The sequence below is a fragment of the Mastigoproctus giganteus genome, chromosome 4 (genome assembly GCF_048544385.1).
Source record: "Mastigoproctus giganteus isolate SK-2022 chromosome 4, ASM4854438v1, whole genome shotgun sequence".
In the NCBI taxonomy this organism is placed as follows: domain Eukaryota; kingdom Metazoa; phylum Arthropoda; class Arachnida; order Uropygi; family Thelyphonidae; genus Mastigoproctus; species Mastigoproctus giganteus.
The window spans coordinates 31,231,534-31,257,921 of NC_143578.1; the positions used below are offsets into that span (position 1 = coordinate 31,231,534).

Genomic DNA, 26,388 nt, shown 5'->3' on the forward strand with positions numbered 1-26,388 from the left:
GTCGACTGGCTTCACTTCCTTGGATTTTATGTGTTTTTTAACTAATAGCATAACCCCTCCTCCCTTCCTATCCTGTCTATCCTTTCTGTAGACATTGTACTCCCCAAATTCCAGTTCTGCATTTCTTATATCTGTGTGACACCACGTCTCTGAAATCCCCACAATATCTGCCTTTGATGTTTTGAGCAATACCTCAAATTCATCAAATTTATTTACTAAACTCCTAGCATTGGTGTACACACAAGTATACATGCACCTGTTCTTTTTCTTAGCTACCCTAACACAACCCATGTGTTTACTTGTACCCCAATGATTCCCAGCAGTCTCTGAAATATCCTGCATCTTATTTTCCAGGCTGCGGCTCATTCCAATAGAAGCAGTGCAAGAATCACTTTCACCTCTGCCAGTGGCTACTGTTAATCTATTAGTCCTTGTATCCCCCCAATCTAGCAGTTTTCCGACCCACCTAACATTGCCTCGATAGCATCAGCAAACATTCTTGCACCCTTTCTATTTAAGTGTATCCCATCCCTGTAGAAGCAGTCTCTCCTGTTAACAAGTACAGACCAGGCTGAAAAAAATTCTACCCCTTGAGCCCTGCACAATCTTTCCAGGGCCGAATTGATTGACAGGGCTCTCATCATATACTCCCTCCTATCGTGTCTGGGCAGAATTGCAGACACTTTCAATTTCAACCCTAATTCACGGCTTTTTTTCATCAGTGACCTGTACTTGTCAAGTAATTCCGCCGGTCTTCTACTCTTAATGTCATTAGTGCCAACGTGTACAACTATATCACCTAATATAGAGTCTTATACAGAGGGATAATCACCTCCTTTACCCTGCTAGCAAAATTCCTATATATCATTGACAAAACCCATGACCTGCCCTGGTAGCCTGTCTGCATTGCTCAGAAAACTTCATATCTGCCTGCACAATTACTCCCAGGTTTTTTTCATTTTCTACCACCTTAAGTTGGTACGTTTCTCTGGGGTTACTTCTACCTATATACAGTACTTTGCATTTGTCAAGGTTAAACTTCAGTTGCCACTTCTTAGCCCATCTGTCCAAATTATCTAGATCCTGTTGCAGTAGCACACTGCCATTACTGTCATTAACAACCCTGCCAACCTTTGTATCATCTGCAAACTTCGACATTAAGCCTGGTATACCTTCATCAATATCATTGATAAATATACAAAACAACAGTGGACCCAACACCGAACCCTGTGGGACTCCACTAATAACATTAGTCCACGAAGAGCAGTACCCATTGATTACCACCCTCTGTCTTCTCCCACTTAACCATCCTTTTATCCATTGTAGCAACTTACCATTAATACCATTCTGCTCCAATTTGTACAATAGTCTTTCATGCGCAACAGTGTCAAAAACTTTCCTGAAATCCAAATAGATGATATCAAAATTATTTTTTGCATCCAGTTCCTTTGTAACCACATCATAATATCCTATCAAATTTGTCAGACAGACTTTCCCTTAACAAACCCATGCTGTGTCTGAATTATTGCATCAGTCTTGTCTAGATGATCCTGCAAAGCATCTTTAACCAGTGACTCCATTATTTTACCCGGAACAGAAGTTAAACTAACTGGTCTGTAATTACTCGTGTCACCCTTTGATCCCCCTTTGTGAATTGGGGATACATCCCCAATTCACAAAGGGGGATCCCCTATTATCCCCAATTCACAAAGATGATACATGTATGATTGTATGTATGAAATGTGTCCGTTTATGTATATATGAAATAATATGTTCAAATAATGTGTCTGTTTATGTATGAAAAATCTCAGTCTTGAGATTTTTCATTATATGCTGCCATTGTTATCTGTGTTTTCAATTAATAATAGGCAAGTTTTAATAGCTATTCTCAGAAATTCAGATCCAGAATTTATTGAACTTGAATTAAGTAATGCATAACATATAAACCATCACTAAAGCTTCAATAACTCACCAAGCATTTTTGCAGTATATATTTCTAGATTGGAAATGCACTTAAATCCAGAAAACAGTTGGAAACCGTGGCCTTGACAGTGAAGCATAATCAAATCTAGATCAGCTCAATCTGGATGGAGCCTATTCCTTTTGTCAGGCTTCACACTGATCTTGGTGTTACCTTTGATTGTCAGCTTAGATTTAACAATTACCTGACACAGCTTCACTTAAAGGTGCTGAAGTTACAATGGCAGATCAGGTAACATCTTGTTCATGTTAGAGATAGCATACAAAAAGAAAATACATTACAAGTATAATCTATCTGTTGTTCCTCTATGGTACTGAGATCTGGGGTTTAGCAGCTTAGACATCAAATGCTTGTTTCCTAATAAGTTTTGGCTACTAAGATGGATAGTGAAAAATTCAAAAAGCACTCAATCAATGTGGATCCAAGAACAAATGTCTTGACTTTGGTGCTTCAGATTCCAAGACTGTCTACAAAAATAAAGGAAATTAGACCAACTTCAACCAACAAAATGATCACAGAAACTATTTTTTTTCCCCAAATGGATGAGATCTATGCCAGTAGAGAATTTCCCCTCCCAGGTCTGAGGGTAACCCCATACCTCTGTAGAGTTAACAGAAGACTCCATTTAATGGCCAGATTCATCCACAACGAGATGCATGATCTTGCCCAGTAAATCAACATGGACCTCAATAAATTTGCTAGTGATCAGAAACATTGAAGAGAAGCCCCTTGCAGTGCCCTACCATGCCATCATATCCTAACTGTATTGAGTACTGTGATGGTCCTATATTTTACATTTTTCAACTTAATTTGTTCTGTTATTATTAATGTTGTTATTTATTTTATTGTGTTATTATTTTTAATATCTTCCAAACTACTTTTCTCCCATACTTTGTTTTTGTTCATTATGTAAATTAATATTTATCTTCTGTACTAATGCTCTATGTGATAGGAAAATTTTAGCTAAAGCCAAAAATTTCCTATCATACTGCTATAATATATTCTTGATAGTTTCATTCTTTTTATGCCCCATTTTTTTGTTCTTAAATTTCCTGCCCTACTTGTTGTCTAGATATGAGCAGCTGACAATTAACTGTATATAATTAAACAATCTCTCCTTAAAACTCTTAGCTAACAGCTTTATGGGCCAGATTTACTTTATATTTAACAAACCAACAATTAAAGATTTCTACTCAAAAAAAAAAAAAAAATGCTTAAAAAGTGAGGATGTTTTTTAATATTATTTTTTTGCGAATTTTATTTAACAAATTATTTTAATGAATTATTTTCTGTTTCTTTTTATTAAATTCTGGTTTACTTTTTGACAATAATTTTACTTTAGTGATGGACAGTCAAGTCAAAATAAGAAATTAATATTTAAAAACATTTATGTGCAAAGTTTGCATTTTTACAAAACTTCAAAATTTCACAAAGAAACACTTCTCAGAGCTCACCATTATCAAAAACTTACCATAGTGAGTCCCTACATGTTTTGGAAATTTACTTGTGTAAAGGTTAAAGAAATGTATAATAAACATATGAAACTGAAGTCAATAATAATATTTTAAATGGAGTACCTTTCAATTTTTACTTTCCCTTAAGAACCATCAACAGTCACCTCGATCCACTCCTAATAGTTCTCCAAGATCTGGTACCTCTAAATCACCTCCAGTTTCCACTTCATATCCTATGTCTTCCTCACAGAGTGCTCCAACTACACCTGGTAGTAATGCACCAACCACCGATAACTTAACTGGAACAGATGATGAGGTTAAAAGGACATTTGTTCAGTCTGGAAGTTCACGTAGTTTGAGAAATGATCTCCTTGTGGCAGCTGATTCTGTAACTAATGCAATGTCATCTCTAGTTAGAGAACTTAATTCAGGTAAGTTATTTGTTCTGTTATGGATATACTTAACACTTGAATTGAACTGTCATATGACTAAATCTTGGGCATCAAGTGTAATCAAGACTTGAGAATGAAAATCTAATCTCTATATCTGAATGTTAATATTTGCTAATTTGTAGTAATTTAATTTACCCTATCTCACATTTTTAATTGTCACTGCCATATTATATAGTAGACATTTCAATCATGTCTTTCACCCTCTTGTTAAATCTATTTAAATATAGGTTGTTCTAATCATATGATAAAAACAGTTTAAAAACAAATTCCAGTGAGTTGTGGATTAAATTAAGCCGGTTGATAAAGATACTAAATAAATGCTTATTACTAAGCATAACACTTATCAGAGAACTCTTTTCACATAAATATGTTTAATTTATAGGTTCTGAAGATGAAGATCACTATAAAATTTCTACCTGCAATAGAGGTAAAATGTTATAATTTTTTTATTATGTTTTGATGTAAATAAAGTTTAATAATTATAAGTAAAAAGTCAGACTGAAAACTTAAAACTGCTAATATTGTTATACACTTTACTACTCATTTGTGTCAATTCGTACTCTTAGCATAATTTTTGACTTAATTCTTAATCATATAGGGTGAGGGCCAAAACAGGTTGGGCAGATGGATGTCCCCTGATATATGTGATTGCAGGCCACATGGGTTCTCATGGTTAGCAAGTTACAGGCTAGAAGAATGTTTCCTTACCACTGATTACATATTTTTCAAAATAGTATTTAATTTCTGTTGATCAACTTTTGTATCTATAGTTTAATTTTTTGCATTTAATAATTAAATATAAAAATCCAACACTATTATTACATGATACTAATAATATTCTTATTGCATAGTTATAACAATGTTATTAAATACCAAGGAAGATTACAGAAACATTTAATATTGTTAAACACTGATATTTTCAAAAGTGAATATGAAATTATATTTTGTGACACGCTAGTTTTAAATTCAGGGTGGAGGGTTGATAATACTTAGAGCTGCCTATGTGACCACGGGTTGGACATCACTGATATAGATGAATGTTTAGAGCAGTTATTACCAATCAAAATGCACTTTTGTATTTAAGTTGCCTACTTAAAACAGGATTCATTTAAACAAAGGTGGTGCAAGAGTTTTTGCCAGTATTATTGAGGATACTTTAAAGGTTCAGGGAAGCTGCTAGTTTGGGGGGACAAGGGTAATATAAATATGCATTTATCTGATAATATTGGTTAAAGAAATGCTTGCACATACGTCAAGAGTTCTTGTTTGTTACTGAAACAGAACATATTAGCAAGATGTTCTGAGGGCAGAAACTTTTCAAATGAGTGGGTAGCTAATGCCAGGGAAGTGAGCTTAAATAACTTTAAGGGGTATGTCAGGGTAGTTAACTATACAAGAACACTAAGTCTTAATTGTTTATACGGTAATGTCAGAAGTGTCATCAATAAAATATGAATTTAAACTGCTGGTTAGGACAAGTAATGCTGACATAATAGGGCTTATGGAAATTTAGTACCACCTGGAAATAGGGGATGATGAGTTTCAGTATGGTATAATGTATAATGTATTTAGGAAGGATAGGGAAGATAGAAGGGGTGGCGGGGTCATGTTTCTTATCAAAAGTAGCCCTAGTGTGATGAAAACTTTCCTGGATTCAGATGTTTTGCATGCTAGTATGGTGTGAGATAGTTGGAAGCAAAGTTATAACAAGAGTGGGCGTAATCTGCAGGCCAGGTGATTGTGAAGATTTATGATGCGAGCCTCTACGTGCAAATGGAATGGGCAATAAGCATCAATGTCTTATTATAGGTGATTTTAATTTGCCTCTAATTGATTGGAGCAAATGAGAAGGAAACTCAACATGGGGGACAATTTTTAAATCAACTAGATGATTGCTATTTGTATCAACATGTTAGGGAAAATACTAGGGAAAAGAATATTCTAGACCTCGTCATCACCCATGAACCAGATAACATAATAGGGCTGACAGTACAGAAACCAGTAGCAGGAAGTGATCACGGAGTTCTATGGTGGACGATGAAAAGACAGGTAGCAGTAGTTAAAGGCAAAGGAATAGGTTATAATTTCAGGAAAGGAAATTACGACTGATTAAGATGCCTACATGGCCTCTCTTAACTGGGTGGATATCTCATAGAGTGAATACAATTGAATTATGGTATACCTTCAAAACATTAATCACAAAATCCTTGAATGCTTATATATCATTAAAAAAATACTCCATGAGAAAGATTCCAAGTTGGATGAATAAGGAAGTTGCCAGATTGCTTGAGCAGAAGCAGACGGCATGGAAAAGTTAGAGCAATAAAAAGTACTGAAGCTTATAACAGCTACAAATTGATCTGTAATAGTGCCACAGAAAAGGTTAGGCTGGAAAAGGCAGATGGCAAAGAGGGGGATAAGGAATTCTGCACATATATAAATGCAAAGAAGAGAAGGACAAACCAGATCAGACCCTTATGTAATGAACATGGAATAGTATTAGATATCCCAGCTGAAGTTGCAGATGAACTCAACAGTTACTTTGTGTCGATGTTTACAGAAGAAAAACCCTCTGTGTCAATGAGAAATTATGGGAGTGAAGTTGAAAAAAGTGTAATTAATGATATTGAAATTTCACATGTTTATTTAATGAAGAAACTTTCCAGCCTACAGGCCAGTAAGGCTCCTAGGGTTGATGTCATATACCCTATAATCTTAAGGGAAGCAGCAAATGAGTGCATTGAGGCTAATTACGAGAGCTTCTTGTAATTAGTAATCGTAATCACTGGACTCGAGTGATTCCGTTGGATTGGAAAAGTGCCGATATATCTCCAATACATAAGGGTGGTTCTAAGAGTGGGAAATTACCAGCCGGTTAGTCTAACTTCCGTAGTAGGGAAAATCATGGAGACAATGATCAAGGGTGGAATTCAGGATCATTTAGATAGAGATGGAATTCTGAAGGATATCAGCATTATTTTGTAAAGGGAAAATCATATTTAACTAATCTGGTTGGCTATTTTGACAGGGTCACTCAAGAGCTGGACTTTGGGAATAATTTCAACATTGTTTATTTGGATTTCAGCAAAGCATTTGACTCAGTCCCACATGAGTGGTTACTTTATAAGCTGGAACAGGTTGGAATCACAAGGTAAATCCTTAGATGGATAGCTGGATGGCTTCAGGGCAGGAGGCAGAGGGTTGTGATAAATAGTTATTCCTCAGATTGGGTTGATATAAGAAGGGTTCCCCAAGGATCAGTATTAGGACCACTGCTTTTTTTTTTTTTTTTTTTTCGATTTTCATAAATGACATCGATCAAGGGATAGAGGGCGTGATGGCAAAATTTGCAGATGATGTAAAGATTGATAGAGTAGTTAATGATCACTGCCAAGCAGAGCTTCTTCTGAGCGACTTAGATATACTTCAGGGATGGTCAGAAAAATGGCAGCTATGCTTTAATCCAGCAAAGTGTAAGGTATTAAAACTGGGGAACAGTAACCCCAAAATAACTTATACACATAGTAAAGTTGAAGTAAAGCCGGTAGTGGAGGAAAAGGACTTGGGTGTTATGATACGGTCAGACATGAAGTTCTCCGAGCGTTTTAGACTGATTGCAAGGCAGCCCATGGTGTCCTATCGATGATTTATCAAACAATTGCTAGTAGAGATAAGGACGTCATAATCCCATTATATGAGGCTATTGTTAGACCACACTTAAAATATTGTGTTCAAGTATGGAGACCACACCTAAAGAAAGACATTGTGCTTCTTTAAAGGGTCCAGAGACTGGTAACTCGCCTAGTGAGATCAGCAAAATGGCATCCATATGAGGAAAGACTTCGAATATGTGAGTTGCAGAGGTTGGAAACTAGGCACCTTAGAAGAGACTTGATTGAGGTGTTTAAGGCTCTGAGAGGCATAAGTAAAATGAATGAGGAAGAAATTTTCACGGTTGGTTATAAATGATTCTGAGAACTAAGGGCCATAATTTCAAATTAAAGGGGGACCTGTTTGGACTGGATTGCAGGAAGTTTTATTTAAGCCAGCAAGTTTAAATTTTTTTTTTTTTTTTATGTAAACCCCCAAACACGAGAGGTATTAGAACCTATAGTACTTAGTACCGTGCTTGGCTTGGAGGTTGAGAAGACGAAAGAAGATATTTGTTGACATTGGACTTGAACTTCTGTAGACTATAATTTTCAGGAAATACATATGAAGGAAGGTTGTTCCAGAAAACAGCAGTTGAATGAATAAACGAAGAAGATGAAAAGTTGGTTCTGTGAGTTTGAAGTTGGACAGTAAATGGATGTTGGCTGGTGGCGGCATGTGTTCAGACTGTTTTGAAAGAGAGAGCGGGAATTATAGAAGCCAATTCGGAAGAACAGTGCCCATGGAAGTATCTGTAGAAGAGGCATGCAGCAGAAACAGTACATCTATGAGAAAGCGAGTGGAGAGACTCTGTTAGAGATGAATCATTAATTAACCTAACTGCCCTCTTCTGAATGGAATCAAGAAGCATGAGAGAGAGGTTTCAGGGGCAACACCCGAGATGTGGGAACAATATTCCATGGCAGGGCAGATTTGTGATTTATACAGAGTGAGCAGCTGTTTGGAAGAAAAGTAACGCCGAGAGCGAAAGAGAAAACCAAGTTTTTTAGATGCAGAGGAAGCAATATCTCTTGGCACAAGCACATGAGAGATATATCATTAGATATATCATTTTGCCTAGAAATATATCATTCTAGGCAAAATGATATATCTATCATTTTGCCTAGAAATCGGAGTGTCACTAAAGATAAGCATAGGAGTAGAAGAATCCTTTTTGCGAGATATAAGACAAGACTGAGTTTTAGAAAGGTTGAAATCAACTAAGTTGTCTTCGCCCCACTGGAGAATTACCTGAAGATTGGCATTTAAGTAATTGGTAGCAGATTTTCGAGAAGTTGAAGCAGATTGAACAGGGCAAGGTTTCTCAAAATGGAAAGTAGAATGCAATATGCTATCATCGGCAAAACTATGGATAGGTTTTCCAGTCAATGGAAGAAGGTCATTAATATAAAAGAGGAAAAGAGTGGGGGAAAGAACTGAACCTTGGGGGATTAGTGGAGAAATTAGAAGACAGCCATCTACCATCACCCTTAGTGAGCGATCAGAGAGAAAACTGGATAACCAATTACTAAAAACAGTTGGCAAATCATAAGACGGAAGCTTGTTTAGAAGACCTTTATGCCAAACACAATCGAAAGCCTTTAAGATGTCAAGAGCAACTACTTGTGTTTCACTGAACCTTTCCATTGAATTAGTCCATAAATGGGTAACATAAGCCAGAATATCACCAGTGGATCGACTGACGGAATCCATACTGGCAATCATTGATCAGAAGGAAGGTTTCTAGGCAGTTTAAGAGTTGGTGGTTAATTAATTTCTCCATTACTTTAGAAAGAGTAGAAGTAATTGCAACAGGATGATAATTGGATAGGAGGGATTTGTCACCCTTTTTAGGAATTGGCTGGATATGAGCAAATTTCCAAGCAGAAGGAAAAACACATTTGGAATAAAAAAGTGAAAAAATGCGGCAAAGAATAGGAGCACAGGTTTTGAGAACAAGTGGAGAAATACCATCGGGACCTGGAGCTTTCTTAGCATCAAGATTCGTTAAAATCCTTCTGACATCCTTTTGATGGAAGACCACAGGAGGCATTAAATGGAGCGTGTTGGGAATGGTGGAAGGTGTTTTACTAAGATCATTAATACATGAGTTGGAAGAAAAATGAGATGCTAGCAGGTCAGCTTTATCCTTGGCTGAAGTAACAACAGAACCATCTGGTTTGGACAGAGGTGGGAGCAGAGATGGGCAAAAGTTGCGGCCAATAGCTTTGCAAGAGACCAGAATGCTCGGCTACCATTAGAGCAAGAAGCAAGTTTTCTACTCTTAGTCTGTTCAAACTCTAGTTTGGACTGATTAATAACTGCGTTACAATTGTTGCTAGCTTTGGTGTAGGCAGAAAATGAAACTGAAGAATTAGAAACAAGCCAATTATGATATGCAACATTCTTCTCTTGAACAGCCTTAGCACATTTATTGGAAAACAAAGGTTTAGATAAAGTATGAGATTTTAAAGTGGAGTGTGGGATAAAGGATTCCATTCCTGCAAGAATAATTTCACTGACACGATTTGAGCAAACGTTGACATCAGAAGTTTTGAAACAGTAATCCGATCAAGAAAAAGAAGAAAAGAAATCTCGCAGGTTATCCCATTTTGCATTCTTGTAATGCTAAACAACACGAGGTTGGGAATAGCCATGAGATAATGGCTCCATTGGAGAAGAGACAATCACCAAGTTGTGATCTGAAGTGCCTAAAAGATCTCTCACTTCGACCGTGTACTTAGAAGGGTTGCTTGTGAGAAAAAGATCAAGTGTGTTGGCAGTATGATTAGGATTGTGCGGTATTCTTGTAGGTAAATGAACAGTCTGTGCAAGGTCATTAGTAATTGCAAAAGCCTCGTCATCTCGACCAGCTGGGTCAGTGTAAGTAGAAAACGGAAGCCAGCTGGAGTTATGAACATTAAAATCACCAAGGAAAATTACCTCACTGTTAGGAAAGTTGGACTGGAGAAAGTCAAGTTGCAAAGAGAGGAAGTCAAAGAGCTCCAACTGATTAATGGAGTTGGGAGAACGGTAGAGACAACAGATGAATTTGACACAATGAGGTAGAGAGATTTTAAGCCAGAGAGATCAAAGACAGGAGATTCTAAATTGCCAAGTCTCTGACAGGGAATATCAGAATGGACATATGCACAAGTACCACCTTTGAAGCGAAAGGAATCATACAGCGCAAAATTTGGGCATCTGAGATGAGCAGTAGTTGAATCAACCGATAACTGAGATTCTGTCAGAAAAAGTACATGGGGTTTGGCAGACTGCAAGTGGAAATGGACATCATTGAGATTAGAATTGAGACCAAGTATATTCATGAAATGAATTAGGAAGTGCTTGGGAGGATTATTTCTTTTTGCAGATAAGCTTGCTCTATTAGTTTGACAATTCATGGTGTATTCAATAGTAAGAAAAAGTGGGTGGGACATGCTGTATGAAGTAATGAAATTTTTGGATATGGCGTACACATGGTAAGAATATACCCAGATCCTTGACATAAAGTGGCCTCGACAATGCTCCCCGCATACACACTACTCGGACTCCCTCCAGTCACTATCTGGCAGAGTAGAGGTAGCAAGATTATAAACTAGCTGATCCGGAAGCCTCCTAGAGAGTTACCAATAGGTTCGGTCCGGTGTACTAACTAGCGGCCTGCCTGCGAACACCGTTTTAGAGCTGTACCCTCGAATTGTAAGGAATATTGGATCTTGCCACGATGTTCATCATAACCTCAAACGTCATCAATCATACTGCATGATGGAAGAGATAGGGAAGGGCTGACCGGAACTTAGCTCTAGGGACTAAACATGGGTTCCACCACTTCTAGCCTCCAATAAGCAAAGTGGTGGTATTGCACTGGTTGATGAGAGTCATCTACCACCTAGTACTGCCTGGTATAACATAGAGGGGCGGCATTCCTCCATGTGGTGTGGGCACCACACCTCGACCCCTGCTTACGTTGGTTCACACCTGGGTGGTCACCCACCATGTACTTGTGCATGGAGGTCATACCCAGGATTACTAACAGTGCCACCATCGTGAAGGTGCAAGCAGAGGATTTGGTTGTCACAGACCGTTCAGACTTCACCGAAATTGGGTGCACTTGACTTAAGTGTCACCTGAATGTCAGTTCCATTAGCGTTTTAGACTCCCAGGTAGCAATTACAGCTTGTCTGGCATATCTGCGAGAATGTCTGTGACAACCTCAAGGACTTAAATTACTGGAATAAGTTACCTACATGGGTGGTAGAGGCTGACAGTTTGGGGAAATTCAGAGGTCAGCTAGATAATTACCTACCAGAGAAGGGAAATGCATGGGTTGTCTATTTTCTTTTTTCTTATTAATTATTATTATTTTTTTTAATTATTTTTTAAAATTATTATTTTATTTTATTATTTTTTTTATTTTACTTTATTTTATTTTTTTTGGCTGATGCAGCATAAGCCATGGGCTTCCTTGCACCATGTGGCCATTGCTAATAAAAAATACTAAATACATGATGTTGAAAAAAATGTTTAGTTAATACCTAATATTTAATTAGTAGTGAACTATAAAAATACAGCTTTGTATACCTGACATAAGAAGTTACAAACCCTTAAATCACACCCTGTTACTTTATGCTGGCTGCTGATGTCAAGAGCCATATTTCAAGATTAATTCAATATCAAACAGTAGCACTATTTGTAGTCATGGGTTCAAATGCTATCAGTAGTAGAACATACAGAATTAGAGGTGTCCTTTCCCCCCCAAATAGAAAACGGCCTTTTGAATATATGTAGACATAGTATTCTGTTATTATATGGACTGAGTTATCTTGGCTGTAATTGAGAATAATTCGACCCCCACACTTTTTTTAAAAATATGAGCATGATTGTGACAGGATTTTTTTGGTTGTGTACTGCCTTTAATTTAAAATTCATTAGAAGTCTATTATAAATAAGTTGGGAATTTGGTTTAAAGATGTGTCATTCACTTAAATCATTAAACATATATTTGTTTTCAACCTATAAATCATGCATATAAGGAATTTTTTTTTTTTTTTTTTCTGAAGAATTTGTTAAACAAGTTTTGCAGATAATAATACTAATGGTCAATATATTGTCAGCAGATTATACAATATGTATTTGTGCGGTACTTTACTTTCTCTAAATCAGGACACATGCCAGGAAGGATGCCCTTAGCATTCAATTTACTCAACCATTTTATGGCCTTAAAACCTTGATCAGGTCATATCACAGATGTTTTCAACCACTGTAACTTAAAGAATTCAAGTACATCTTGGTAAGAATATCCCATTTGTCCTTAACCAGTCTTGTTGTTCTTCTCTGTGCTGTCTTGAACAGGTCCACATCTTTTCTTAAAATAGGGTCTCCAAGCCTGTTTCAGTATTCACCATGTGACGTAGCCATTGCTTTATATAATGATCAACTCTGTGTTATTAACTTGTAAGAGATCACAGAGTTTGTGTCAATTCTCTTTTTCTTCCCTTGCTCTTTTGCATTATAAAACCAGCCCGTTTACCCAGTAGTAACTTACCTGTTTTACCCAGTAATACCTTTCAAGAAGAGTTTGTGCCCAAGTTTCTCTCTTAATGTATGAAATGTCTATTGAATAGGATAAAATTGGCCAAATGTAATTATGTCTGCAGGTGCATCTAGTGAAGAGTTAATAATTTGGTAATGATGAAAGAAAGGAACAAATAATAATAAAGAAATACCTGGCAATATCTTTAGTTGTATAATTCCTAAATTAGGAGTGTATGGTATGAATAAATTTTAAATTGCTACTAATTTAAATTAACTGTTTTCTGGAATGATTAAAATGAGAACCACAAAAGGAGTCCTATATTTTTTGTAGAAAGGTCCTCTGTTTTTAAAAATCATGGCAAATATGATTGATAACTTGGATGTAGTATAATTCAATACCCTAGATTAACTATAATTATAAAATTTTTAACTCTGTTGTCTTTTTTTTTTTAAAATGCATGTTCAGTAAGGGATAATATAGTTTCCTGAAAGCTTTGCGAATACTTGTGTGTACTGTGTATATCCAGACTGCAAATTATATTCAACTTAGTATTAGTACTAGCCATATGGCGAAAGTAGTCCAGGCTTTGGTTGCACCGGCCAAAAAAAAAAAAAAAAAACTGGTCTTTGGATTTCCTAAACTGTCATCCTCAGGGATGACAGTTTGGGGAAATTGCTATCTGTGGAGGCAACTCATTCTAATGATTAACAACTTTCTGGCTGAAATAAAACTTCCTAGAGTTCACTGTATAACCCTTTCCCTTTTGGTTTGAATTTATGTTCCCTGATCCTAGTGTCATTTAATACCATGAAAATTTTACCCTATTCATTTTACTTTCTATTTTCAGAGCCTTATAAACCTCAATCAGATCTACTCTAAGGTATCTAGTTAGGAAGCAGTGTGGTCCTCATATGAGCAACCCTTTGCCAATTCCATCAAGCATGTTGCCCATCTTTCATTGTCTCATATAAGGGAATTATAATCTCCTTGTCTTTAGAAGCAATTGTTTCATAATTTATTGACACAACAAACCATACTTGCTGTGTGTCTCATTGTAACTTCATGCCTGTCTGGATTGTAACTTACAGATCCCATTCTTCCTTTACTGTTCTCAATTAAACTCCTCCAGTTGTAATAGTTTCTTTGGAATTGTTATATTTCAAATGTAAAACCTTGCATTTTTCAGCATAAAAACATAATGGTTGGGCAAGTTGCCACTTACCTGATGATTCCTGATGCCTATCCTAGTTGTCCTGGAGTCTGCTTGGTGCTGATCATTACTACTTTCCCAACCTTCATATCCGCAAATTTTGACACACCAACCTTGTAATTCTTGTCAGTACCATTTAAGAATATCAGGAGTGATCCGAGCACCAATCTCTGAGGGACCTCATTTCTAACCCATTCTGAAGAATAACCTTTTGCTTCCTGTCATGCCAGTATTCCCTTACCTGATTTATCAGATGCCTTCATGGAATGTCTTTCAGCTATCCAACTAAGGATTTTTCCCATGATCCTAACATATTTCACATATGTAGCAGTCTCTTATGCATGACTGAGATCAGTGATTTGCTAAATATTGTTTGTCTAAATGATCCTATATATCATTCTTAATCAGTGCCTCCATGGTTTCCCTATCACTAATGTCAGGCTAACCAGCCTATACTTCATTAGTAGGGAAAACCACTTCTTTCATTGAACCATGAATAAATATTTTACATTTTCTTGTTTAGAATTGAGTGATTGCTTGATAATACATTGATTTTTTTTCAGTCCAAAGGAATCAGGCCCCCACATGAATCCAGTGATAAGTAGTTTTCTCTCTTTTGTTTTTGAGTTGTCCCTGTTGTATCTAAGCTAACATATAAATAAAGGTTATGTATGAAAAGCTGTTGCAAGGACCGATTGCTTGAAATGGATTTAATTTATTATGTGAAGAATGACGTTATAACGATCCATTCAAAGCTATATTATTCTAACTTTCTTTTTAAATTATTGGTTGCATTGGATGATAATGAAGAACATAGTCTTGAAAATAGTAAAAGACCAAGTGATAATGACTTTGACTGTATTAATTGATGGTGCAAGTAACAAATATGTGGCATTGGGAATGACATCACATATTTGTTACTAGACTGATTTATATGAATCTACTAATGATGATGCTAGCCACAAAATGTGTGGCAAATTGGGAATGAGAAAAACAAACTAGATTAATTTTGAAATGTAGTGCACTTCTATAACATTTGATATATAAAGAAGCAAAAACAAGTACAGTCAGTCCTCGTATAACACGTGTTTACACTACACGAATTCGATCATACACGATTTATAAATAGGAGAACGATATCTTATATAACACGAACCGAATTCGCTTATGCACGATTCGCCTTTGTGTTTACAAGAAATGGCAGTCGAACGCGGAATCACCCCAACCGAACGCAACACGATAGGAATGAAGGGAAGATTCTGAAAATGTATTTATGTTTTTTATATCAGTGAAGGGGAGACACAGTTCACCATAATAACGTAAAAACCAACACAATTCCAGCTATCGGTATAATCGCAAATGCAATTAGATCGAGTTTACTACCAGTTTATAACAGATTCCATTAGCAGAAAGGCAACTGTAAATTGTTTTTATTGTTTTATGGTAGTCACTCCTAGAAATGTGCTTTAGTAAAATGTGAGGTGTTAATCTCTGCCTTTACGGTGTTGTTTATTCAGTTGCTACACGCGCGCAGCTTTGTTTATGTGTATCAAGTGTGCCTCCTCGTTTTGTAATTGTGCTTTTTCCCTAAAAATGAGTAAAATACTTAAAAGGTGTGAAAAGGAAGCGTCCTGGCGAAGACACTGCAGATTCAGAGAGAAAAAGAAAAGCAATTTCGATAAACAGAGGCGGACTGGGTCAAAAATTCTTGCCGAGGAAAATTTATAGTGGTCTCTTACTACGGTTTATGGCCAAAATCACACCGGCCTCCGGCCCACCGGGGTGTCCCCAGTAAGGCTTATGGCCAGTCCGCCTCTGTCGATAGAGAAAAAATATTTAATTGTGAAACGCTTTGAGCTGTGGGGGGGGGGGATTCTTATTTTTATTGTTATATATTTATAGTTATTTTTTGTTTTTTGTTTGTCCCCTTTATTATTTATATATCCCCTTTATAATATTTCACCCCACAAGCGTATCTGACTTTACTTCTCAGAAAATTCTAAGTTCATAGGGGAGAAACTCTTATGTATGTTTAATTCCCATTGATTAGGCTTGTGTCCAGTACAACAATTACACACACACAAATATATAATATAACATAGTTTATTTTCACATACATATATATACAACATACAAAATGAACAATTGGGAAATATACAGTTAATGTTCAACCTTTGATGGCTTAGTATTAGTTATATATTCAACTTCATATATCAAATATTCTCAATTAACGTTATCCTGTAATTTATAACACAAACGATATCAGTACAGTAATCTATTATCGTTTCTACCTTGCACATTATCCATAATTTTCTTTACATGCTCCATATTTCTTACTTTATATACAGGTTTAGGACCTTACTCTCCCTTTCTAAAAATGCTATTCATATCTACAATTTCCAGGAAACAACCTATTACAAATATTCCCTTTTTCTCTCCTTTATTATAACATGACATATGTTTGATTAGTAATAAAAGCCATTAATATCATTACCTCTCTTATCTTTTTCTTTAGTACCTTTATCTAATTACAAAATTTATATCAGTCAAATTCTATTATATTTCTAACCTATCCCTCTCACCTTAAGTATATAAATTTATACATGTACATATAACTCTAAGTATCATAAATCCTCACTAATCAGTTATTAGAGTCCTAAGGTCCCTTAAGGTAATGAGAGTATTATGGTAGCCACTTACTTAATTTTTTCTTTTGTCGGGCTTCGCTGTTTTGGATCCTTCCATTCTTAGTAAAAAAATGTTGTCGTCGTACTTCAGGGCATTCATTCTGGGACTCCTGGCTAATTTCTCTAGTAAGGATCATAATTCTGGCATTTAGATGTCCTCACTGTATATCTGAACTGGACTGGCACTTTGTTGCACGATCTTACTCCGTGGCTACGGGTACTGCTATTTTTCCTTCCTGAGGCCCTTTTCCACCCTTTTCGGCTATCTTTTCCACAAGGAGAGAGTGCACCGGAGCTACTCTTCTTTACTCTATCTTTCACAAGTTTCTTATTAATCTAAGCGTTATTTGACAGTGCTCGTATCACACGGTCACTATCCATGGCGGATTGACTAGTAAAGACGGCCACTGCTCTTGCCTTCTAATGCCGGACTGGCATAATCTTCTTACTCTTTATAACACCCACATAACGCAACTGTGTCCTGGCTTTAACTCACATTTTCTGCAACTCTAACTAAAAAACTTAACTTAGTATACCGCTAACCCATCTTTATAACCTCCCACATAACTCAACTGAGGGATCTGTGTCTGTTTAACCCATTTTCACCAAACACTAACAAAATCTCAACTGTGTCTCCATGCCACTCTTTCACTCCTTTTTCCTACATCTTAGTGCCGATTTCACCACGCCCATTTCCCAGTGACTTCTACCAATCTCTCTCTTCCTATATTCAATTTTCTCTTTTCATTAGTTGGAAAGCCCAGATCAGCCTGCCCCGTAGCACGTGATTCCCAATATCCCTCTCTTTTATTATTTTCAACTTGTTGACATCCGTTGTGTCTTTTGATGTCGGCCGAATATTCCAAAACAATTCTACCAGTCTTATGACAGCTTGTCTCTATAGCATTTCAGAAAAAACCACAAATTGTGACACTGGAGACCATTGTGTCTATTTTTAGAGACTAGTGTGTGTTTTTCAGAATACATTTCCGGTGTGTGACCCCTCATAAACCTTAAGTTGTTTTTGTAGCGCCGAACCCCCTGCTGGGTTTGTCATAGTATTCTCAGTCAGTTCCCAGTTTTAACTGATGTAAAGCTAATGGCACTGTTTTCGATCCTACTACCCTTTTAATTTTTATACCTCTTACCAGAATAATTCTTATTTCTGAAACTGCATATATTACCCATTTATCCTATTAACGGCAAGAATCAAAGAAAAGCTGACTTCCAAAGTTTAAAAAAATTATTTTATTCTTTTAAGATTTTCAGGTCTTACAGAGCGAAATGAAAGACCATGTGATATTGCACGTGCTACAGACCTAAATGAGGCAACGCCGAGAATTAGAAAGAATGCAGAGAAAATAAAAACAACTTTCATAGCAGGAACAACTCAAAGTGTAATTAAAATCCATTAGATTAAGATATAAAGAATTGGAAGAGATGGAACGGCTGTCATCTGTTTGGATAGAAAATCAAACAAAAAACAAGTTTGCTTACGATAGAAGCAAAAGCATTAGCAATATTTTATTACGTAATAGTCGTAATAAAATACTTACGTATTTTATTACGATTATTTATTGTGTTTGGTAATGTTTTGGTTACAAATGGGTGTTCTATCTTGGGTGATTGGCACCTAACCCCATTTTTTCCATAGGGCCTGTTGTTTATATTGCACGATTTTGCATTGCACGAGGTTTTCTAGGAATGCAACTATCGTGCTATACGAGGACTGACTGTATAATTTAATTGCAGACTTTTTAAGAAAAATTATTGAAGATATCTGTGTAAATTTTTAACTGATAACATTAACATGTTGATTAAATTTAATCTCATTGTTACAAATCAGATTAAATTTATCAAAATAATGCAAGTTTAGTTAAGAAAGTTATGAAATAAAATATATTTGAAAGTAAAATTGCATATTAATCAATCATTATAAGAAAGTTTAAATAATCACTCTAAAGAAGTTCAAGAATTCCAGATATATACAATATACAATTAGATCCCTTTTTTTTTTTAGAGATCATGAAATTTTGATATCTTTATATATATTAGATAAGCATGAGCCTTCTTATAATATTAACGAGTGAAAACTTGAGCATATGAAAAATTTTTGTCTTTGGTGATAATGAATAGTTTTTAATATGTTTTATTGCTTGGATCTTACCTTGTAATGATCCAGATTTTGAAACTGAAGATGCAGAAAGTGCAGTTGGAAGTATGGATGGAGGTAATACTCTCCAAAGAGAGAAGCTCCAACAATTTCAGGAAAGTCAGTTTCTGGCAGAAATCCAAGCAAGAAATCCAATGACAGTGGTAAATGAGGACACCTCTAATATAACTATAGAAGAAGAAGATGAATTGTATGATAATGATCCAAGGGTGAGTGAATTACTTTACTATTCTGATATAGTTAAACCTGTGAAATAAAATATGCTGTATTTTGATATTTTGTGGGGAAATAAAAAAAACTTTTTAAATTATTAGAAATTTCTCATTTCCTTATATTCATATTCTCACAATGAATAACTAAATGGATGAATACATGTGAAGAATTAAAATAAAAGATGAAAATTGCAATTAATATTTAATTTTGATAAAATCCCCTCTGAAATTGTTTTCTTTCTACACATCAAACCATATAGATTAAGAGGAGAGTCAGTTTGCATAACATTTTGCTGTTTCTTTCATTAGTTATAAATACAAAGGGTACTAGGAAAGTTTTGCAATATGACGCAACAATGAATCACAGGAAGCTGCTTGTTGCTGCATGTTGAGACATGTTCATACGTGCATTGTAGCCGCCGCGCCAAGTCGATGGGCTCAGTTATTCATTAGTAGTGAGAGTGTAAAGTGCTTGCGATGGCATCGTGGTCACGAAATGAGATAAGGACAGTTTTGCGGTATAATTTCGTGCGTGGTTTAACCATAGACCAGTGCTTAGAAGAAATGACTCTTGCACTAGATGATGATTGTCCACATCGTACAACGATATTCAGGTGGTATAGAGAATTCCAAAGGGGAAATTTCACTCTGGAGGATTCTGAGAGGCCGGGAAGGCCACGAACGTCAGTTACGGAGGAAAACGTTACTGCTGTGAGGAAAATGCTTGATGAAAACAGGCGAGTGACCTACCAACAGATAGAGAATACTTTGGGCCTAAATGCACCAGCAATTCGTTCGATTCTGCAAGATCATTTGCACGTGAAGAAACTTTGTTCTCTCTGGGTGCCGCATCAACTGACTGAAGAGCAGATGACACGACGTGTGACTTGGTGCCTGGAGATGTTAAAAAAGTTTGATAAGGGACAATCTCGGTATGTGAACAACATCGTGACAGGTGACGAGACTTGGCTGTACTATTACGATCTGCCGACCAAGGCTCAAAACAAAGTTTGGGTCTTTGATGATGACGACACACCCGTAATTGTCAGAAAATCCCGATCTGTAAAGAAGAAAATGATAGCTGTATTTTTCAAATCGAGTGGAATTGTGGAACGTGTCGTTTTGGACACGCAGAAGACAGTCACAGCTAAGTGGTATACTGAACAATGCCTGCCTAAAGTCATTGGATCTATGAAGAACCTGCGGCCAAAGTCAAGAATGGACACCTGGTACCTCCATCACGATAATGCTCCAAGCTCACCGCGCCAAAGCCTGCACCGAATATTTGACCACGACAGGACTGAAACTTCTCGAGCACCCTCCCTACAGTCCAGACCTTGCTCCCTGCGACTTTGCACTGTTCCCGCATGTGAAAATGAAGCTAAAAGGGAGGCGGTTTTCCAGTGATGAGGACCTTCTACGGGCTTGGGACAACGAGTGTGATTTACTCCCTAGTGAAACTTGGCAGAACTGGTTTAAAGATTGGTTTCGGAGGATGGAGAGGTGTATTGAATGTAGAGGAAATTACTTTGAAAAAATTAAATAAACAAAGCTGTATTGCAAAACTTTCCTAGTACCCTTTGTACTTATGAATTATAATTTGCTGACATTAGTTAATTCTTCACTATTTATATTTAAGGTAAGTTATTTGTACAGTATATTTTCTTTTTAGCCACTTCCTTAAGCAAAGGCTTCCCACAATTTTTGTGTTTAGACTTGAGTGTAATTTGTTTACAGTATATTTTTTTCCCAATTTTTTTTTTTTTTTTTTTTTTTCATTTTAGTTACATAGAAAAGTCATAATCAGTTAATGAATTGTTGTCTTTCTGAAGTGAGACAGTGTCTTGATATAAACAGTACTTTGTAGTGAATGTAGCTTTATTAATGACTCTGAAGATGGAAAAGGATTTTATATTTAATCATGTAGTGAAAAGAATTTAAAGTTAAGGATGATTCTGTTAAAAGTGAAATTTTCAGAAGAAAAAGAGTTATTTCCCCCCCCCCACCCCACACACACACACAAATTAACTGATTGATTTGGTTAGGAAACAGTTACATATGTAATTGTTTAAAGTGTCAGATCAGTATTGCTGATTCTTTAGAATTTCAATTATAATTTGTTGGACTTCTGGTCTACCTCATTAAGTTAGTTAGGAATTGTTGGATCTGACAGCTCTTTTAACTAAACTGCCTTTTGAGTCATTACTATAATATCCTTTTAAAGGATACTACAGTGATTAGCTTGAACAGATTTTCACTTGTACTGTATTTGTTAAACTCACCACTAGGCATGTGGATGGAGAGGGCAGGTGATCTCCTTCCAGTTTCAGACAACTCTCCTGTTCTTGCCCACCCAGTCTAAACTCACAATATGTGTTAAGAACAGTGATCTTTGGTTTTTATATTAAAATTTGGATGAGGAGAGTAATTGATTAATGAAATTCTTTTCTCCACCCTAAAATATCATAATTTAATCTAAACCTTGGTTTTTCAATGAATGCACTAAGACCACACAAGAATAAAACACATTGCAACTGACTTATATCCACCTGCATTTACTGCCTAAACTACAGCTTACAACAGTAAGTATACCATTATTAACAAATCTAAATTCAGTTTCAAAACTTGCACTTTGTCTTTGAAACATTTATACATCCTTATGTTTAGTTAACTGTAATAATTATGACAGTTAGTAGTGTAGTATATTCAAATAAAAGTAGATTTTACTTTGCAAAATAAAAAATACACTTAAAACATTTTTCTTTTTTATTCATTTCAACTTTGAGGATCACTAAACAATTTCTCAATGGAAAAGTAAACGGTAAATGGGATTACTTTTTTATTTTTAAAATTTTAAATACACATGGATTGATTGCTTTTGTCAGCTAAATTGATAAAGGTGTACAGATAATACATTGGTATCCAAAAGCTAAGTTTACCATGTTTCTTTTATTATTTTAATCTAATTGCATAAATTTTTGATGAAATTTAATGTATTGTAACATTAAAAACCTATTTATGCTGTTAGAATATTATTTTTAAGTAACATGCAAATCAGTCGGGCTATAAAATTATGCACTGCAACAGAACCACTTAGTTCTAGTCTAATATAGTACAGAATACATATCTTTGTGTAGAATACAATGTAAACTTTTGAATGGTAGATAACCATTGGCAAGGTGATGGTATAACTCACAAGCTTAAAGTAGCCAGAGCCTTAAACAGGTAGATAAGGTAATTTCAAGATTATGGTGACACCATCAAGAGACAGGCAAAGGCACCCAGCATGACTGCTGTTTGGTCCATAGAGAGATGACAGTCAAGCTAACAGCAGGATGTCATAGGGAGACAACAATCAGACAGCTGTCTCTCAAGCTCTCATCACCCACAGAATGACACTCAAGATAAACTGTCGCTCGCTCGCTCGCGCGCGCGTGTGTGTGTGTGTGTGTAGCTTTAGGACTCACTGAAAAACAATCCATTATTTCTGTTCTTCTCATCCCATCCTAGAAAAATCTGTGTGACTCAGTGTAACACCATCTTTGGAGTTGAGACTAATGGACCAGGGTTCTCTTTAAAGCTCATTCAAGATCCAGTCTCAAAACTGATTCTTGACATGATTTCATTAGGAGAGAAAGCATGGAACATGCTCCCATCCTTCTAATGCCAGAGAAAGGGATCACTATCATGAAAGTGACAATTTGGTGAATTGTGTCATAAGGGATGGCACACAGACTTTTGCATACCTTGCTACTCAGAAGTATAGAATAAAATCTTTGAATCCCTCTGTTGAGGCTTTTTAGAATTGCCATAGGCCCTAAATTCATTTTCATAGGCAACAATGCTCTTCCTCATAGAGTGAACAAATTTTTTCAAAGTGAGGATATTCTTTGGATGAAAGAATATTTTCATTCCAGCCAAATTTCTAACTCTGAAACAGATTGAACAGAATGAATTTGGGCATGACAGATTTCCCCCAGAACTCTCCATTCACTAAAATCTGTTCTTCTAGAGGTTTCCATAATCTATTTTTATAGAAGAGCGATTTTTTTATTATCAACCTATGAAATAATTTGGCAAGAGGTGGTTTTTTTTTTTTTTTTTTGTTCAGGGATTTGTACCCCCTATTAAATTCATTAATTAAACATGATTGGCCTCTAAGGCATGATTATGATTCATGAAAATAGAGGTATATTTCTTGTCATACTCAGTATATTCGAATCTTATAATAATGCTCTTACAGAAAATTTTGATAGAATTCCATTAAATACATTTTTCTTGATACCTCAGAATTTATGGTTTTAACTTATCTTTAGGTTATGAAATAAGGCAGGACATCCGGTAGTATTTTTCATGAGAATGCATAAATTTATGCATTTCCTTATTTTTGTGTTTGTTATTCCAAATAACTAAAAATAAATATTAGATAACCAGAAATAAATTTTCTGTTTATATTCTGGGATGACTAGAGCCTGAGGAGTTTCTAAGATAGACTATAAGGATATCACTACTTTTTATGGTATTGCAGTAAATTCCCATTATAACACACCCACTTATATTGCTATCCTGCTTTTAGTTCTCTTTTCTTTTGGCACTCCATGATCAGTCCTGTGATGTTGGGTGGTTCCATTTATAAAGCATTTATAAATTGAAAGTGCTATAACAGGAGTTTACTGTATACGAATTTATGTAACATACATATACCTTCATATGACCAATCAGCTATAGTTAAAGTCCAATAATCTCTAAGATTTATTTTTATTCTTGCATAAAATTTCCAACATGACATTTCCTTATTTTAAAATTTTTTTAAAAATTTTTTTTTATTATTATTTTTTTATTTTATTTTATTTTTTTTTTTTTTGCACTCGTTGTATTCCTTTGTTTCTATTACCATACAATCAGTATAATAAAAATGTAGAATTTTTAACTTATTGATTAAAATTTAAAGATTTCTTCAGTAAATATAAATAAATATTCAAAAAATATAACTAATGTGTTATTATTTTTTTGTTGCCTTAAGTTATATAAAACCTTATTTACTTTTTTCTTTTTCTTTTTTCAGTTTGCCTTGGTTTTGTTTTCCTAATTTTATTTTGTTCTTTTGTTTAATTTTTTTTTTTTGTAGAAATCATCTATATCACCCAGTTGATGTGCTCTAAATGAATGCACTTGATATTTGCATTCCTCCTCCTCCCATTATTCCTTTATTTAGGATCTTGATTTGTTTCGCCATGCATCCCTGACAACTGATGATGAGAGTTACGTTCGTACAGATGATGATGATGATGGTGGAAATACTGATTGGGAAGAAACCATGAGACGTTGGATAAACCGTTAGTGATGAGGGGGATAAAAATTGTTAGGCAGTTCCATTATCCATTATGTAGAGTTTACATTTGTATATACATTCCAGAAATTTCAAATGTAACTTAAAAACAAAAAAAAAAAAAAGGTAGTTGTAACTTATATTTAAAAAAAGGTAGCTGAAATAGAGTATTAATTTTACTCTTATAGTACTTCAGGATCCAGCTGAGTATTTATATGATACCAGTGTTAGTGAAAGTAATCTGCCATACAAAATCCTGTGTACATTTGCACAATGTTTATGACACCTATATACATATCATTAGGAAATATTAAAATGCACAAGAACAGATTATTTGAAAATGACAAAATTTTATTTTTTTACATAAATTTTATTTCTTTTTTATTGAATTTTCATGTAAGGAGCCTCTTGGAACATGGTATATATGACTTTGCAATATTCCATTTTTGTTTGAGAAATCAACTTCAAGTTCTATAATTGTAACCAATTTTGATAAATCACAGTGTATTCCGACATATAGAGAAATAAAGTGCGAGCTGTGGCTAGAATTTTTTTGATAAGTAGGTGATAATTATCTATTTTCTATTTTATATAATACGGATAGAGAACATTGAAGATCTCAGTTGCAACTTTTATGTGTGATGTTTTTAAAAGCAATATTCATTTTGATAATTACTATAAACCAAAATGTAATTTAGTTATTAGTGTACAGTGTATATTCTTAAATGTATTTGTGAAGTTTACTTTCAGTGTAGCTATGCTTCCAGTCTCACTCACTGTATTTTGTAATAACTGTGGATTCTTAATATTTTATATATTCAAGTAAGTATAAAAAAATGGTAAAATTTCATTAAAGTTTAATATAAATTTTCTATTTAAAAATAGTCATGAATTGCACAAATTTAAAGATATGTTATGATTCTGAATGAGAATAATCATATAACATAATAAGTTGTATAATTTATGGAGGAATGGTTATCCTGATTGATTTTATATTTTATTATATATTTTTTGAGGATGTTAATTTCATATCTGCTTCTGCAGCAAAAAAGTAAAGTTCATTGAAGTTTGTTTACAAAAATGTATAATATATTATTCCTTCAGAGATTGATGTGCTGTATCACAAAAATAAGGAAAAAAAAAAAAAAGTTATCAAGAACTGTACAGATGGAGTCGTAGAGAAAACTATGGCTATTCAAATAGTTTCATAATTACATGAAATAGATAAGTAAAAGTATTTGTAAATACTCAGGTAACTAAAAAATGAAAAAAGCTTACTGTAATTATTTTGTAAGGAGGTCTGATATCAGTTTTTAACTGGCCAGCATGTGGAGTTGATTAGACCCCATTGATTTTTAGCTCTTTTGCCTCTTCAACCATCCTATCCATGTAACTGAAACTACACTTACCTTCAATGAAAAGACTTATCATTTCTTTAATTTCACTATAGAAGTGAGAGAAAACTCTATTAATTCCAAGCAAGCAAACAAGGAAAAAAAAAGTATTAATCAGAATAATGCCAAGTAAGGTGGTGTTTTGGCTGAAAAATACAGCAGAAAATATGCAGTCTGTTGCAAAACAGATAGCACTTCATGTAACTTCAAATATAGTTAGTTTTCCATGTCATTTGTTTTTTTCATGTGTGGTATAGTTATTTTTAAAAAATTTTTTTAAGCTGTGTGCAAACATAATTTACATTT

The 26,388-nt window shown here is 35.0% G+C and overlaps 1 protein-coding gene across 1 annotated transcript in view; it reads left to right on the forward strand.

The window, feature by feature from the left end:
* Nucleotides 1-24,704, forward strand: part of LOC150086575 (dystrobrevin beta-like) — a 116,172-nt gene extending 91,468 nt beyond the window's left edge. The window contains exons 15-19 of the mRNA XM_090371462.1: nt 3,584-3,652; nt 3,686-3,866; nt 4,270-4,314; nt 19,157-19,356; nt 24,575-24,704. Of these exons, the coding sequence (XP_090227588.1) occupies nt 3,584-3,652; nt 3,686-3,866; nt 4,270-4,314; nt 19,157-19,356; nt 24,575-24,700 (621 nt within the window). The 3' untranslated portion in view covers nt 24,701-24,704. The remainder of the gene's footprint in view (nt 1-3,583; nt 3,653-3,685; nt 3,867-4,269; nt 4,315-19,156; nt 19,357-24,574) is intronic.
* The last annotated feature ends 1,684 nt before the right edge of the window (nt 24,705-26,388 follow it).